At 38.5% G+C, this 15,543-nt stretch overlaps 1 protein-coding gene across 1 annotated transcript in view; it reads left to right on the plus strand.

Annotated features, from left to right (window-relative positions):
- The window catches only part of CLIP4 (CAP-GLY domain containing linker protein family, member 4), a 32,990-nt gene extending 17,572 nt beyond the window's left edge, over positions 1-15,418 (plus strand). The window contains 9 exon segments of the mRNA XM_009069451.1: positions 2,652-2,787; positions 3,494-3,634; positions 6,208-6,291; positions 9,958-10,098; positions 10,517-10,645; positions 12,812-12,935; positions 13,686-13,750; positions 14,387-14,459; positions 15,097-15,418. Of these exon segments, the coding sequence (XP_009067699.1) occupies positions 2,652-2,787; positions 3,494-3,634; positions 6,208-6,291; positions 9,958-10,098; positions 10,517-10,645; positions 12,812-12,935; positions 13,686-13,750; positions 14,387-14,459; positions 15,097-15,418 (1,215 nt within the window).
- The last annotated feature ends 125 nt before the right edge of the window (positions 15,419-15,543 follow it).

Raw genomic sequence — 15,543 nt, forward strand, 5'->3', positions numbered from 1 at the left:
TGGCTGGACACTAATAAAATGTTTTGTACTAAATCGATACACATTGTCAGAAAGATTCAAAGTCAGTCCCTTTAAAATATCAATCCCAATTATATATTCAGGAATTAGTACGATTATCTTGGGAGGTTCCCTATCTTCATTTCAATTTCTGTTTGCACAGCTTCAGTTTGTTCTGCCCCCTGCCCAAACCTGTAATTATTACAATTTACCCTTTAAATTTCTTAGGGTTCCCATATATCAGAGAGGCCTCCACTTCAGTGTCAATCGAGGCTTTTACAGTTTGTGAGGATCGTTTTGGGGTTTTTTTCCCCCCAAAATATTTGAAGCTTCACATGGGGCCACTAATCCTTTTGTGCCCCCTTGCACCAGAGTTTAGGCATCATTTCACTTTTGTTTATTTCCCTAGTCTTTCCAAGGATACAAGTCATAGTATAGCTCCCCATCCTCCCTCTGCCCCAGAACAGCCAGTCTATCTGTGCGGGGGCAGGGCTGGGGGGGATGTTGGTGGTGCTGTAGGCTGAGTTGTTCCTGAATCCTATGTTCTAGAAATTTGCACTCTCCTGTTACTCTTATTCAATCCCCTCTGTTTATACATTTTTCATTACCGTGTTCTTATATGCTGGTGGGGCAGTCTTGGTTAGCCTGTTTCTTATAGTAACAGTTAAAGCACCCTGCCTCATGTCAGTGTCTCCTACCTAAGTAGCCATTTTCATCCCTTTTTCCTTCATTCCTTGTATACAATCTTGCAAAGTCATGCTGAGTATAATCCTCTACCACATCCTTCCTTGCTTACTGTCCACCTCTTAATTTTATTTTTCATTGCCATACTGGCCTCACACCTATGGGTTCATTTGGGGAACCAGCATCATCAGAATCCATAGAATCCCAGATAGCTCTGTCCCATTTATCAGGATCCCATTGCACTCCAGCATGTGCAATCACTGTGTGCACCTTCTTAGAAGTCACTGTCCCCCTCCTTTTCTTAAACTCATATTGTGCAACCCATACTGCAGCTTCCTCTGCTACAGTCTGATAAGTGTCCAGTTTATCAACAAGCGGCTTATTTATGTTCTGTAACATCACAATCTGATTTTGCAAATCACATATTTGTCACTCCATCGGGGAGCATTTTGGCAACCAGTGTTCTTTCTGTTGGTGCTGTTTTTGATACGCAGTTAACAAAATCCATCCCTGTCTACAAAATCCAGTCTTCTCAAACCCACAAGTAATTTTCCAATAGGCACTTTTTGAATACGTTTCAGTCCATAAAACATAACATTTTGTTCTGAACCTGTCCATGACACCAATTAATGTACTGCCAATTGATGGGGGTGACAGAAATGACACAGACACCAACAAAAAGAATAGGCCTATTTTACTATTGGTGTTTAAAATAAGCAGGAAAAAGAATAATGCAATCACTTAGTAATTTTCCAATAGGCACTTTTTGAATACGTTTCAGTCCATAAAACATAACATTTTGTTCTGAACCTGTCCATGACACCAATTAATGTACTGCCAATTGATGGGGGTGACAGAAATGACACAGACACCAACAAAAAGAATAGGCCTATTTTACTATTGGTGTTTAAAATAAGCAGGAAAAAGAATAATGCAATCACTTATATGGCTGGCTTGCGGAGCCCTAAGTCAAGCAGCACAGACTGTAAATAAAATGAGCAAAGTAATGCACCTAATCATTACAGGAAGGAGTAGTGATGAAGAAAGATACATCACCCATTGCCCTAATACTTTATCACCATCCAGACCCGCAGTGGCTGGGGAGTCCCTGGTTGCAGTGAGGGTTTGGAGAGCCTTGCCCAGCAATTGGGAAGTCCTACACAGTGCATCCACTTGTAGGTGAGGTGTCCAAAGTCACTGCAAGAGGGCCCAGCTTTTATGGGCCAAGTCAGTAGGCTAAAAGTAACCTGCATTGGTTTTGATTTGATGCAGAAAGCCCCTGGTGGTATTGCCCTCTGAGCACCTGAGGGTGGGGCTTGGCCAGAGCCCAGGACATGGTTGGTGGAGTTTCCTAAAGTATTCTGCAGATAACTGTTTGGCCTTGGTGCTTCTTTGGTGCAAGACCATGCTTTTAAATTTTTGTGTAATTGTAAGGAGGGGATAAAAGACTCAGGAACCTTTTCCAAAGGAAAAACAATTACTTATTCTCTGAAGTTTGCCCTTGATCATTTGCAATATGTTTATATAAATATATATACTTACATGTATGTATTTATGCACACACTGATTTTTTAAATTTAGTACTTCTATGGAACCTCCAGTTCTAGCTATAGTTCTGGAATTGTTGTGAAAGACACTGAAGGTAAAACATCTTGCTGGTCATCTTGCTGACTTGGAGCTGCATTGTATGGTGGTGCTTACTGTCTTCTTCTTGTCTGTTGTGAGATCTGCCCATAACCATGGGAGTTATTTAATACAAAATATTCCCAGAAGGATTAAGACCTCTTGAAAAATGCATTGACCGGTGTGGAAAGATAGGAATGTCAATAATTGAGGGAGATTATGTTTGTATTTTTCTGTTCTGATAAAAGCTTGGAGATGACTTGATGTCTCCTTCATAACCAATATTATATTCTCATGAGCAATACTAGTTTAACAAAGCCATTCTATGTTGATGTTTTTTGTCTTAGGTTGGTACCTTAAGATTTTGTGGCACAACAGAATTTGCTAGTGGCCAGTGGGCTGGTGTAGAGCTGGATGAACCAGAAGGAAAGAACAATGGAAGTGTTGGAAAAGTCCAGTACTTCAAGTGTGCACCGAAACGTGGTAAAACCTTTTATTTTTTCTGAAAGCTTTAAAAACCCCAAATTTTAAAATAAGTGTTGGAAGATATGCAACTTTTGGGAGGATGGAAACATAACAGGCTCTGCTTTTCTTTATAGTGCTTTGTTTGTTTGATTTATTGATTCTTTTAGCTGTTCCTAGTGTTTTGGCTGTAACTATTTGCAAAATCACTGAAACAACAAACCATTCAAAATTTCTGGTTACTTCTTTGAAACTGTGAGATAACAATATTTCCTGGTTTTCCATTTATATTGCTGAAACTCTTTGTGTTTTAACGATAATGGCTATGTTTCTTTACCTGCTCTGTCTTCTGTGGTGAGACATTCACATTTGTTGTTTTCTGACTTTTAGGTTGAGGTATTTTAATTGATATTTCATGGACACACAGGACATACAAAATCTTGTGTTTTCTGACAGTGGAGAGTGAATGTTAGGGCAAAACAGAGATTGCAAATTAGTCTTACTGACTTCCTGAATTATTTTGTTCAAGTTGCTTGATAAGGCTTTTGGTTTCATTGTTCATTTGAGCTTTTCATTCCTCCCCTACAAGTGGTTTGACTTCATAGCAAGCTATGATCATGGTTGAAAAAACTCCCAAATTAGTTGATGTAAGAGATGGTAGCTGGAATGTTCTGTTACATTAGTATTACCCATGATTCTTTGTTGGCACATGAAATTTTCTCTCCAGGTATCTTTGCCCCTCTTTCCAAGATAACCAAGGCTTCTGATCACAAAAAAAGCTCTGTACGAAGTTCTTCCACGCGCTCTTCACCTTTGGTCAAATCCAAGAAGGTAGATGTCACGCACATAACTTCCAAAGTGAATTCTGGTGAGTATTTTCTTGGGTTATTTTGAGACAGGATAATGAGATACTAATTATTAAGAATTAGTTAATCTTGGTATTAAAATACTTCTTTGGAATTAGTTCATTGCTTGCATAAGAAGGTGATTTATTAACTCTGTGTTCTCATTATTAGAAGTTCAGTGACCTGTAAACTGGTACTGGATGGATGTTGTGTGTAGCTCTTGAGTGATTGTAGTGATCTGATGTACTATGGCAGGTTCTAGTCTTTACATACTCTATAAAAAAAAGTTCACCACAGCACTTATTCTTGAGCCATTAGAGTAATTTTGAATTAGCTGTGGTACCAGTTAAATGTCTCAACTTAATGTGGTTCCGTTTACTAAGATCTTTCTGAGTAATTTGAAGCATCACATGGAAATGAAGGCAAATCTGGAAAATACCTTTATGTCTAGAAGTTGAAGAAATTTTTTTTCTGATAATGTGATCACAGAACTAGTTAAGTGATTATGTTTTATCTGCTAATTAAGTTATCTGAGTTATCATTACCAGCAACAAATTAGGAGAGAGGTTGTTCTTATAATAAGGCCTTGGTCTATTAATTGGAGTTAGGGGCTCAAACCCTGGCTCTGGTTTAGTTTCTTAGCAGTTATGTCAAATGACTTATTCCTTCTGTGTGGGTTCCCACCCTATGGAGTAGAATGATGCATCTTTTTCTGACTGTTTAGGATCCAAATTGTTTAGAGTACACTCTTCCCTGCTGTGTGCAGTGCAGACCATGCATAATCTGGCCCCTGTGTCTGGCTGCCTACATAATAATGTCATTAAATAGTTTGCATTAGCATTTCTTTTGTCTTTTGAACCCTGTTTAGGTGACTCATACTAAGGTAGCACAGCTTAGGGGATGGAAGATAGCATACGTTCTGATCAAAATTATTCAAGCATGCTAAAACTCTGCACACCTTACCAGTAATATGCAGGGTTGAGAAACAGTGTGCTAGGCTGGTGGAATAGGTGCATTTTGACAGCATTTGGATGACTTAGGTAACTCTTCTCCACGCAGATTGAGGGGGGAGTAAGCTTTAAGTATTTACAATTAGCACAAGATCTAGGCTATGTATAAATGGGCCTCTTGCATAAAAAGCTTCTCAGAATAAGCAGCTTGTTAGAAGTATTGCTCAGGAGCAGATCTAAGCTGACTTTTCTGTTAAATATCTTCTGATGTTTGATTCAGTTTGTTTTGAACTGGTTCTAACCCATTAAACTATAATGAGAAGGGAATGTTTCCCTTCCACGTTCCAGCAGTTTAATTGTAAACCACCTTTTCTGTCACAGAGGTGCCTTTGTGTCTTTGTAAAATTTAAACATTTCATACTTTAGGTAGAAGACAGAGTGAGTTATGCATCATCTGCCCAGGAGAGTTTACATCCACTGGATGTATGTAATCTGGAAGCTGCTGTTTGTAGGGAGTTCTCATGCAGAAAGGTCCATTAGAAAAAATGCCTGGCTGATTCACTGGCTGGAGTGTGGGGAAAGGACAAAGCTGCAGAGGCAGAACTTTGGTTTTCAGTGTTTATGTGCATCACCAGTCACATTTCTTTCCTTTAAGCTTCACCTCTTCAATACATTGGTTTGCAATGATGAAAGAAAAAAAAAATATGCTTTTTGTAGATAAGGTCATAAGCTGCAAAGTAAAATATAATATTGTATAGGGATTTAAAAATTTTATTTGGTTGCACTGGATTTGAATAATCCATCAGATTGATGAGAAAAGGTCTTTTCCAAGTTTTTAGGCAAAGTATTACTGAGATAAAATTGAGAAATGTGTTATCAGTCACAAACAGTAGTTTTTTGATCTGATGCCTTAATGGCTAAACCATAAAATTTTGGAAAATACAGTACATTCACAAACTAGTTCAGTCCCCATGGGTGAATTAGCTGAGAGATGTTGTTAAATAAAAAAGGTGTGATTTTTCTTTCATGGCAGGGAGGGGATAAATCATAGATAAGCTTGTTCTTCATTGAGTTAGGGTGGGAAACTGTCAGAAATGCAAAATGACTGTTCGCAAATTATAATTTAGGTGACAGTACAAGTTCATGTGCATATCACAACGTTGGGCTTCTGGGAGTTAGGCTCTTAAAAATCATATTGGCATACTTGCATCATTATTGACAGTCTGAATGAAGATTTGGTCTCAAGTCTCTCTCTCAAAACTTTTACATATAATCTTTAATGCAGAAATTGTCAAATTAATACTGGTGAATAGTAGACCTTAAGTACTATAAAAGTGAATGTTGCAGATATGAATGTTTGAAAGATTTTAGTAAAACTCTTTCAATATAAACATAAATATTTTACAGACAATTTGTTTATTGTTGGCAATATAGTTTGGACGGTTTAATGTGTTAAGGGATTCAATATCTGTACTTATCCATCCAAACAATTCTGTAGTCTAAGGAATTGTACAATTTCATTCATTTTTTTCCATGCATCTACTAATCTGTAAATCTGTCAAATTGTTTTCATGCATGACTTTTCCTGTACAATTATTGTTGCTTGTTAGGATGTATATATTTAACTGTATGTATTCTTTTTATAGGCCTAAATATGTCAAAAAAAGACAGTGCTTCTGAAACCAACTTTATAACTGCTAACAGGGGAAAAACTGTACCTGCAAAAGATGGTAATTATTTTTTTAGATGTTTTTTAACATCATAAGAAAGCCTTTGCATATGGCAGTGACAGTATTATTGCTTCTTACCTCTGTAAAAGCTCTGTATCTACACTCTAGAAAAAAGTTGCCTTGCTTGTTTGTATTCAGGTCCCAAGCAGGCTGGATGCATTTAGTTTTCTAGGAGCAGGAGTAATTTGTGTGGATGTTTGACTGGTGTTCTGTGTTGATGTGGTAACTGCTTCTATCCAAATACATGTACAAGAACATAGACGAGCTGAAAGCTGATTTTACAGATGATCTGCAGAATTACCTGCTTGGATGTCTTCACCTTTTGCCCTGTGTTGTTACTGCCTAGATTTTAACATTCTGTTGGCATTTTTGTTCTCTCCTCTGTGTCTGTGTTTAAGCTTCTGTAGTAAAGTGTTACCATTTAACAGTAACATGTGTCTTGACAGACTCATAATAACAAGCTTCAAATATGAAAAGTGAAACTCAAGCCTTTAAAAAAGTTCCTTTTACATGTGAATCATTCTCTGCAGTTATCTAGTTTCAGAATTGCATAGTGACTTCTACTGCATCAGTAGTTTATTTGCTGTACTTTAAACACGCAGGGACCTCGCTTTCAGCTGTAACTTTAAGAAACTGAAAAGTCATGCCTCCTTTGAGGTGTTGTCTATAAAATCATAGTAAAAGTGTTTTTGCAAAGAGTTTTTTTTTAAAATAAGTTGAATTTGAATATACCTTCTTTGAATGGCAGAATCACAGAATGGTTTGTATTGGAAGGCAGCTTAAAAATCATCTAGTTCCAACCCCCTTGCTATGGGCAGGGACAACTTCCACTAGACCAGGTTGCTCAGAGCTCCATCCAGCCTGGCTTTGAACCTGCCAGGGGTGGGGCATTCACAACTTCTACTTTTCTGGGCAACCTGTGCCAGTGCCTCACCATCCTCACAGTAAACAATTTCTTTATGAAATATCAAATCCAAACCTGCCTTCTTTCAGTGTAAACCCATTCTCCCTTGTCCTATCACTACATGCCCTGTAAAAAGTAAGTCCTTCAGCTTTCCTGTGGATCTACTTTAGGTACTGGAAGGTGCTATAAGGTTTCCCTGGAGCCTTCTCTTCTCCAGGTTGAGCAGCTCCAATTCTCTTAGCCTTTCCTCATAGGAGAGGTGCTCTGTCCCTCTAATCTTTTTTGTGACCTCCTCTGGACTCCCTCCAGCAGGTCTGTGAAGAAAAGCATCTTTTTATATCCTCTGCCAGTGAACAGTCGTGAGGAAGTGACTCAGAGAAGATCCTAGTGTAAAGCATTTAAGCATTGTCCTATGTGATCCTTTTTCAGAGGTGACATCAAAAACTTGTGTAGACAGAGGTTTCCAACATTTTGTTCATGGAAGGAACTTAAAGGCTTCCTCTTCAGGTTATGGTCAGACAGTGAAATTCATTGACAGTACAGTGTCTCAGTTTGATGGATGCAGTATGAAATCTGCAATTATTAGGACTCCAGAGGTTTTCCAGGCTGTAAGTCTCATGGAGTAAAGGTCCATTTTGGGATTTAGTGGTTCAGATAATACTGCTATAAGGCAGGTGCAGAACCTTTAGGAAAATCCAACATCCAACTTAGAAAGTAGCTGCCAGTGGTTCTTTGTCAAATAAGGGTATTTAAGCTGGGGTTTTGTGCTGAGTCTGTTTTGTTTGGGTCGTTTTGTTTTGTGTTTGGGTTTTTTTTTTAAAATCCCAAACCCTTCCCAAATCCTTGAGAAATTGAAAAAAATGGTCTCTGGGTGGGGATAGGGGAAATGATGGAGAGGAGTAAGGACAGCTACAGAGTTCTGTTCCAAGGCTGAAAGAGTCAGCTGTATAGATACACTGAGAATGATATGCCCAGTGAAAATTTGCAGAGAAGGACATGAGGATATTGAGTATGACATGGGAGCCATCTATGTCATGCTGTTGGAAAAGGGGAAACATAACTGGAATGTATAAAAGGGATTGTTAGCCATGAGGTGCAGGAAGGGACCTGGCTGCTTTGCTTGGCACAGGTAAGGCCTCAGTTAAAACACTGCATCTAGTTTAAGGTGCTGCATTTCAGAAAGATGTGAATTCAGAGAGAATTCAGAAAAGGCACAGCAATAACTGGAGGTATAACACATGACTTAGGAGAAAAGACTTGGAATTGTGATTGTGCGATTAAAAAGACAGAAGATGAAAGGGCTAAAACGGGGAGCTTTCAAATACAAGGAACAGTATAACCTACTCTGCGTGTGTAATGGGAGTAAAAAATTGTGAGCTAAAGCTGTGGTAATTTAGGTTTTGTATTAGGGGGGTATAAAACCTGTAACATTGCAGATAATTACGTGGTGAAATATATTGCTGAAGAAGTCTTAAGATCTCCCAAATAGGAGGTTTTCCAGAACAGGCCAAACACTCACCTGTCAGGAGTGTTAGAACAAATAGTTGTTTTGCCTGATGGAAGAAGAATTGATTATAGGACCTGCTGAAGTCCTGTCTGCTGTTTCTTCTTACACCTCATGAATTCCCTCAAAATGAAGGATGACTGGCTTAGCTTGAGCAGTTCTTGTTGCATTCCTGTAAAAATGCTAGGTGGTCTGACCTCCAGTGTATCCATCCCTGGACAGACTTCTAAGTACAGACTTGTATATATCTTTTTACCTTGGACTTGGAGTTGAAGTTTGCCTGTTTAGTCACCGTTTATTTACTAAATTGCATTTTCCTCATTGTGGCATAGCTGCAGTCAGTATCTCAGTCTTTAGATTTCTGTCCCCAGGTACCTCAGCTTGTGATTTGACCCTTTTTTTTCAGCAGTTCTTCACTGTTTTGCCAAACTGGGGGATTAAATTATATTGAACATGCTAACCCTGTGTTGATATCAAGGCATTTTGGGAAAAGTAAGGAATTAAGTCTCTCAGAATTCTGGAAAGCTCCATAAGCAATATTATCTCAATTTTTCACATTGATAGGATGAGGCTGTGTCTTGGCTGTACCCTGTCTCAGTTTGGGCAGAAGGGGATGGAAGAGGGGAGAAGTGGGAGAGCCTTGAAAAGGAAGTAGGAAAGCTGAACATTAAATCTAATCGGACAGTTTAGACATTAGGGTTTGCAAATGGAGATAAAAGTGATTTATGTCTTAATCGGACAGTTTAGACATTAGGATTTGCAAATGGAGATAAAAGTGATTTATTTCCCATTCTTATTTTATAGTACAGGTTTTAATATTAATACAGTATGTAATGGAATATAGTAGGCTTTAATCCAGACAATAATTCACTCACATAATATCACCTTCCTTCCACTCTCATCAAATCTTTAATAGGCTGGATGCTGAAAGAGTGATGGTATGAGCTCTTATTACTAAGGCTCACATATTTTAATGAATACACCTGGGACTGTTTAGTTGAACTTTCATGGAGTAATAAAGATGAGGCTTTTGGAGTCTTTTTCCAGCACTCAGCTATCACCTTTATTCCCAAGGCAGGGTCACTTGACAGGTGTTTGTGTAAATGCTACTTAACAACTTCTGATTTTGGTTCTTTACTCTGTATTCTGCTCACTATGGAGAACAGATAACTTTGATGTTACAGAAGCTTTCCCTTCTACTTAATCTGCCCTTTTCCAAATATGATCCCTGAAGGACTAATTTCGTTTATGTCTTTAGGTTTTCCTGGGTACAGCAGCTCTTCCTCTTCTACTACCTCCTTGGAAGGCAAACGGAATTACTCCAAGAGGCGGAACTCAGCTAGCAGCAATAAAAAGCCACTGACTAGAGTGTCTTCTGCCTCATCTAAAATTAGTGCTGGTATGGTCTGTTTTATCGAGGTGAATTTTCACAGGCAGGAGGTTACTGCTGCGTTGATGACTCATGTAGAACTACCTGTGCTGTTTCAGAATCTGAGATAGGTTTATGGTTAAACTACTTCACAAGTGTCTTTCTTGAACTAAGTTTGGCAACTTTTAGAAAGATCTTTAGAACATCTTCAAGAGGAAAGGTGTTTCTATAACTATACCTTTTCAGAGCAGAGAAAAGGCTGTACTCCACAGTTTTCATGCTGGCACAAAGCAAGTCTATGTCTAAGCAAAATTTGTGGTATGTTGCTATGTGTTAAAGGTATGCTGTGTTAAAGATAGATACTCTGTTTAGCAATCAGTTCGCTCACTTTATTAAACTTTAAAGATATAATGCCACTAATTTCAGATCTTACTCTTCTGTTGGCCAGGATTGTATAGTTCTCCAACTACAAGGAAAAATGCTTTCGATGGAGAAATTCAAGTTGGAGACAGAGTTCTGGTGGTAGGACAGAGAACAGGCACCGTTAGATTTTGTGGGACTACAAAATTTGCACCAGGTATTTGCAATACTCTGTGTATGTTGTCGAATCAGTATGGAATAGTTTACATGTGAACACATGAACATTAAGAGAACTCCATCTTTTTCCTCACTTCTAAAAATATTCTGAAGTGCTGGTTTGTCTCCAAGTTCTTTCTCCTATATTTTGCTGATTTTTCTTTTTTTTTTTTTTTTTTGGTTTACAACTGGCAGGAAAAAATTAGTGGTTTAAAATGTGACTTGTCCATTTAATTAGGAGAAATACTGTGATGTTGAAACTTTCTGAAAATCCTCAGCTTAGTCTCCAAAGGGGTATATAGTTTATGGAGATCACATGCCCTTACTTTTTGTAGTAAGCCTTTTTGACACAGCTTATTTCTTGCAATATTGGCATTCTTTTGTCGTGTACCTGTCTCATTCTTAACTTATTGTCATATTTAAGAAGGTAATTGTGAACATATAAGTCTTAACTAACAAACCTTTAGGTCACAGGACAGACAAAGGTACAGACATCTCAAAAAAACCCCAGTCCCTTCCACCATTTTCTCATCCTTCTCCCTTTCAGCTTCTCCCTTCCTCATGCTAAAAACCACTTTGCAATGAAGCCAAGTGTTCTCAAGGGCAGCCAGTTGTTCTACATTCTGGAAATTAATTTCTGAATGCTATTTTTTTGTAACCAAATTTATGTTCTTCGTGGGCCTATCTATCATCTTTTTACTGCAAGAGTAATGCAAAACCAGTTGGTAAGTGTTAGTGTAAGTACCTAGTTTAGGTGAGAGTTGATAGGTGATCGGTAATACTCTGTCATGACACTTGGTGGCATCAGTATTAAAAAAAATGTTAGAATGCAAGATTGTGATACAAGCTACTTACTTTTTTTCCTTCTCCCCTTTCCTCAGTTTTCCCCAGTTTCACTTTAGGCTTAAGATACTGCAGTTAACTAAGTGACAATTTCATGTCATCACTCTTAACCTCTGTGTTGATGCTTACCATGTAAACAATGAGCAAAGGACTGTTTCCCAAATTCACTATAACAGCTGCCCAGTAGTGTGAGTTTCCTCCCTCTGCACTTGAAATCAGGAATAAAATTTTTTGGAGGAAAACATGACTTTGTAAGAAGTGAGGATAGAAAGATGATAAATCTTCACCATTTGCTATCCCAGTAATTTATAGAAAATGTAACAGATGCTTTTTAAAGTATTTCCATTTTAATGTGTATCAAAGCTCTGGAAGTTTTCCAAACTTTGTTCCTTTTGCTGCAATGCAGATCTTGATTTAATTCTAAGTGCAGGAATGGGGGACTGTCTGATGTACTGAGCCCCTTTAATTCATAAGCTGCCGTTCCTCAGTTTCTTGAATTGATAATTAACATTACCGTTTATCCAGTGCCTTAGTACCAAGTGACTTGAATTAAATTTTGAATCTTTTGGGGATGGATAGGATAAGGACTACTAATGGAGTATGAGATTTAGCACCTTTACGTAATTAGCTCACATTTATCACAGGTTATGAACGATCAAGCTCATTAACATCTTGATGCCTATTCAGTGTTCTGTATGAGATTAATTGCTGGCCAGTTCTGATTCTTCCACCCTTCTCCTGATATCATACTACCAGCCTTGCAGTTTGTATTAATTAGAACTTGCTAGATGAAGAGAAGGAATGAATTAATATCAAAACTTTAATTTTACTGTTGGTGATCTCTGATGAGGCATAAACCAGTGGTCAGAGGACTAAAGAGGGAAACTTGAACCAGCACTGCTATTCTCTCCTGTCTCTTTCTTGTCAAATAGCCACTGTTACCTTCACTGACTTCCCATTTGGCTTTAGTGTAATTGTGTGTGTGTATATATATATATATGTACTAAACCTTTGAGAGAGACAGAGAGAGATCTCTGTATCTCAAAGGTTTTACATTTTCTGTATTAATTAAAATGTCAGTAATTTTCTTGAGAGCATAGAAAAATGCTGAGATAATTATCTTTAGATTTATTAGGGTATAATTTTTGCATAGTTACATAGTTCTTTTATAATACACCTATTTGCTATTATTATTATCTGGAAATTTTCTAACTAGAAACTGTTTTCCTTGCTGTGAGTGAATGCCAACTGTGCCAGCTGTCTAGATGAAGAAAAGCCTGGTGTTTTGTTCAGAATGCCGTGACTTTACTCTTTTGAAATGTAGGATTCTGGTGTGGAATTGAATTGGACAAGCCTCATGGGAAGAACGATGGCTCCGTGGGAGGAGTGCAGTACTTCAGTTGCCTTCCCAGATACGGTATATTCGCACCACCATCTCGTGTGCAGAGGTGAGCACTGAAGCTGTTGTAATGGTTGGGTTGCCAAATGCTTTCTTTGTACATTTCCAGAGGGAAACAGGGTTTTAGAGCAGGTATGGAAGACACAAATGTTTTCTTCTGCTAATGGAAGTTTATAACTTCCATTAAAAGCCTGGTGGGATTTAGATCAGCTTTTTATTGGAAGTGCAGCTCCCATTGTTTCTCTTGCAGCTATTGGAAGTATTTTTATTCCAGGGCCTCTGATAGTCTCTGTTCATGAAACTTTATTTTCATGACCCAATCCTGATGTGCTCAGCTAAATTCAGGTAGAAAAAGAAGTAGTCCTTGGACATGTCTGGAAATACGATTCTCATAACAGCTAACTGCACCGAGGGTCCAAAGCATCCTCCTCTTGTGTGTAGTCTTTTTGTTTGGTTTCAGGATGAGCATCCCATGAGTTCTGCAGTCTTTCCTCCTGTATTTTTATGTAGTTACTCTGCCAGACATGTTCTTACTTTTATTTCTCTGAATATCCCAGCTCAGGCAAACTGTTAAGAACTTGCCTCAAAATTATACATGCTGTCTTGCTGAGTAAAAGTCAGGTAACTCAGACTAGTTTGCTCTGGGCACTTCTTACATACCAGCCTGAGTACAGTGGTGTCTCTTGGGGGTGGATGGAGAAGGGAAGGAATCAAAACTTCATCAATATTTGACAAGAAACCAGTAGGTTTGTTCAGAATTTAGTTGAAATAACTTCTTTGCTGTGTTACTACTTTTCAGACTAACAGGTTCTCTGGATTCTCTCTCAGAGACTTCATGGAATAAAATAAATCACACTTTTCCAGGTAGGAGTGTAAGGCATTGTGGTTTGGCTTAGACAGCATACAGCAGGCCCTGCTCTATGGCCAGAACTACTGCACAGAGGCAGCTCTTCCAGGAGCACAGATTTCCAATGAACCCAAATGCCAGTTGATAGTCTGGCTGCTCCCTTCTTAAAAATCTATCCTGCAGAAGGAACTGTGAAGTACTCTGTTGTTATTAACACTACACTGGCAGAAACAGTCATGTCAAAATTAAGATTGTTGGCATCTTCCCTTATGACTGCATTGTGTCCCTATCAGAGATAACCAGAAATTGAATCTGCTCCTTAACCTAAATTGAGATTGATCAGTGTAGGGTGAGGTCCATTACTAAAACCTGTGTGAGATACTTGAAGCAGGTATTTTTGCTTACCTAAGTGTTTTGTGAAAAGGCTGCTGCAGATTACCCTTGTTTGGTTTGTTTAATTTCTGTCCCCTCTGAAAATCTGAATGTGTCATGGACACATAATTTCCTGAGAAGTTTCATCACTTAATCTCCAAATTAGAGGAGGGAATTGTGTAGCAAATGTAGTGGAAGGGAGTATAAAAGAGAACAGAGTATAAGTTCATAAAAGGTTCTTTTTAAGAAGTCCTACACAACTTATAAATCTTTCCACTTAGGTTTTAGACGCAGTCTAAGCACCACTTCTGCCTCTTCACAAAAGGAGATAAACAGAAGAAACTCCTTTCTTAGGTGAGTGTTCCTAGTTTTAAGTGCCTGAGCTGACTGTTAGCTTTACTTTTGTTGTTCAACAGAAAATCTTTATACATGTAGAATATCTAGACCTTATAGGTTCATTTTTTTCCTTCGAATATGGACCCGTAGTGGTCTGTTTTATCATGGGTATCCCAGACTACAGTCCTTGAATTCAGGTTGGCATTAAAATTGTTTTCCAGTCATTCATCACTGCATATACTCCCAATTTTTGTATTTTCACACACGTGGGTGAAGTTCAGAGGGTCTTGCTAAAGGACTTCACTTTGTCCTGGTGATCCTGACTGACACTTGCACATTAAAAGTTGTTTTGGTTAACACCTTTCTGGCCCCAAATAAAATGTTCTGTATGCCTTAATTTACCAATGCTATCACCTACTTCAAATATTGTCGATCCTAGTATTGGGTGAAAGTTAATAGCTTTTCCAGTATTTCAGACTACCAGGTGTACTAGCCTGTGACTGTTTTTTCATGTTTTGCTAGGGACATCAAGTCATTTTTTTTAAGAGGGGATTTGAGTATCTTTCCTCTTGTACTTCACTGAATTCCAGATTTGCCCTGGTTATTTTATAGAAAAAAACCCCACCACTTCTTTCTTCCTTCCTTTTCTAACTAGATCTAAGAGCTCTGTGTTACGGCGCAGCTGGAGCAGTTCCACTACAGCTCACCCTGAGGGACCAGTGAAGCTGCACGAAGGCTCTCAGGTTCTCCTGACCAGCTCCAACGAAATGGGGACAATCAGATACATTGGTCCTACAGACTTTGCACCAGGGATATGGCTTGGGCTTGAGCTCCGAAGTGCCAAGGGAAAGAATGATGGTTCTGTGGGGGAAAAACGCTACTTCACGTGTAAGCTGAACCATGGGGTCTTGGTTCGACCCAGCAGGGTAACCTATCGAGGGATTAATGGGGCAAAGCTTGTAGATGATATTTGCTAAGCCAAAATGTGCTCATACAATAGGAAAAAAGTGTTGTAAAGCACACAGCAATCCTCTCTAGAATGCAACCTTATTTTTAAATTATTCAATCTGCATTTGCAGTTTACATATATAAGTATATATAT

Source organism: Acanthisitta chloris, unplaced genomic scaffold, assembly GCF_000695815.1.
Source record: "Acanthisitta chloris isolate BGI_N310 unplaced genomic scaffold, ASM69581v1 scaffold852, whole genome shotgun sequence".
Lineage (NCBI taxonomy): Eukaryota > Metazoa > Chordata > Aves > Passeriformes > Acanthisittidae > Acanthisitta > Acanthisitta chloris.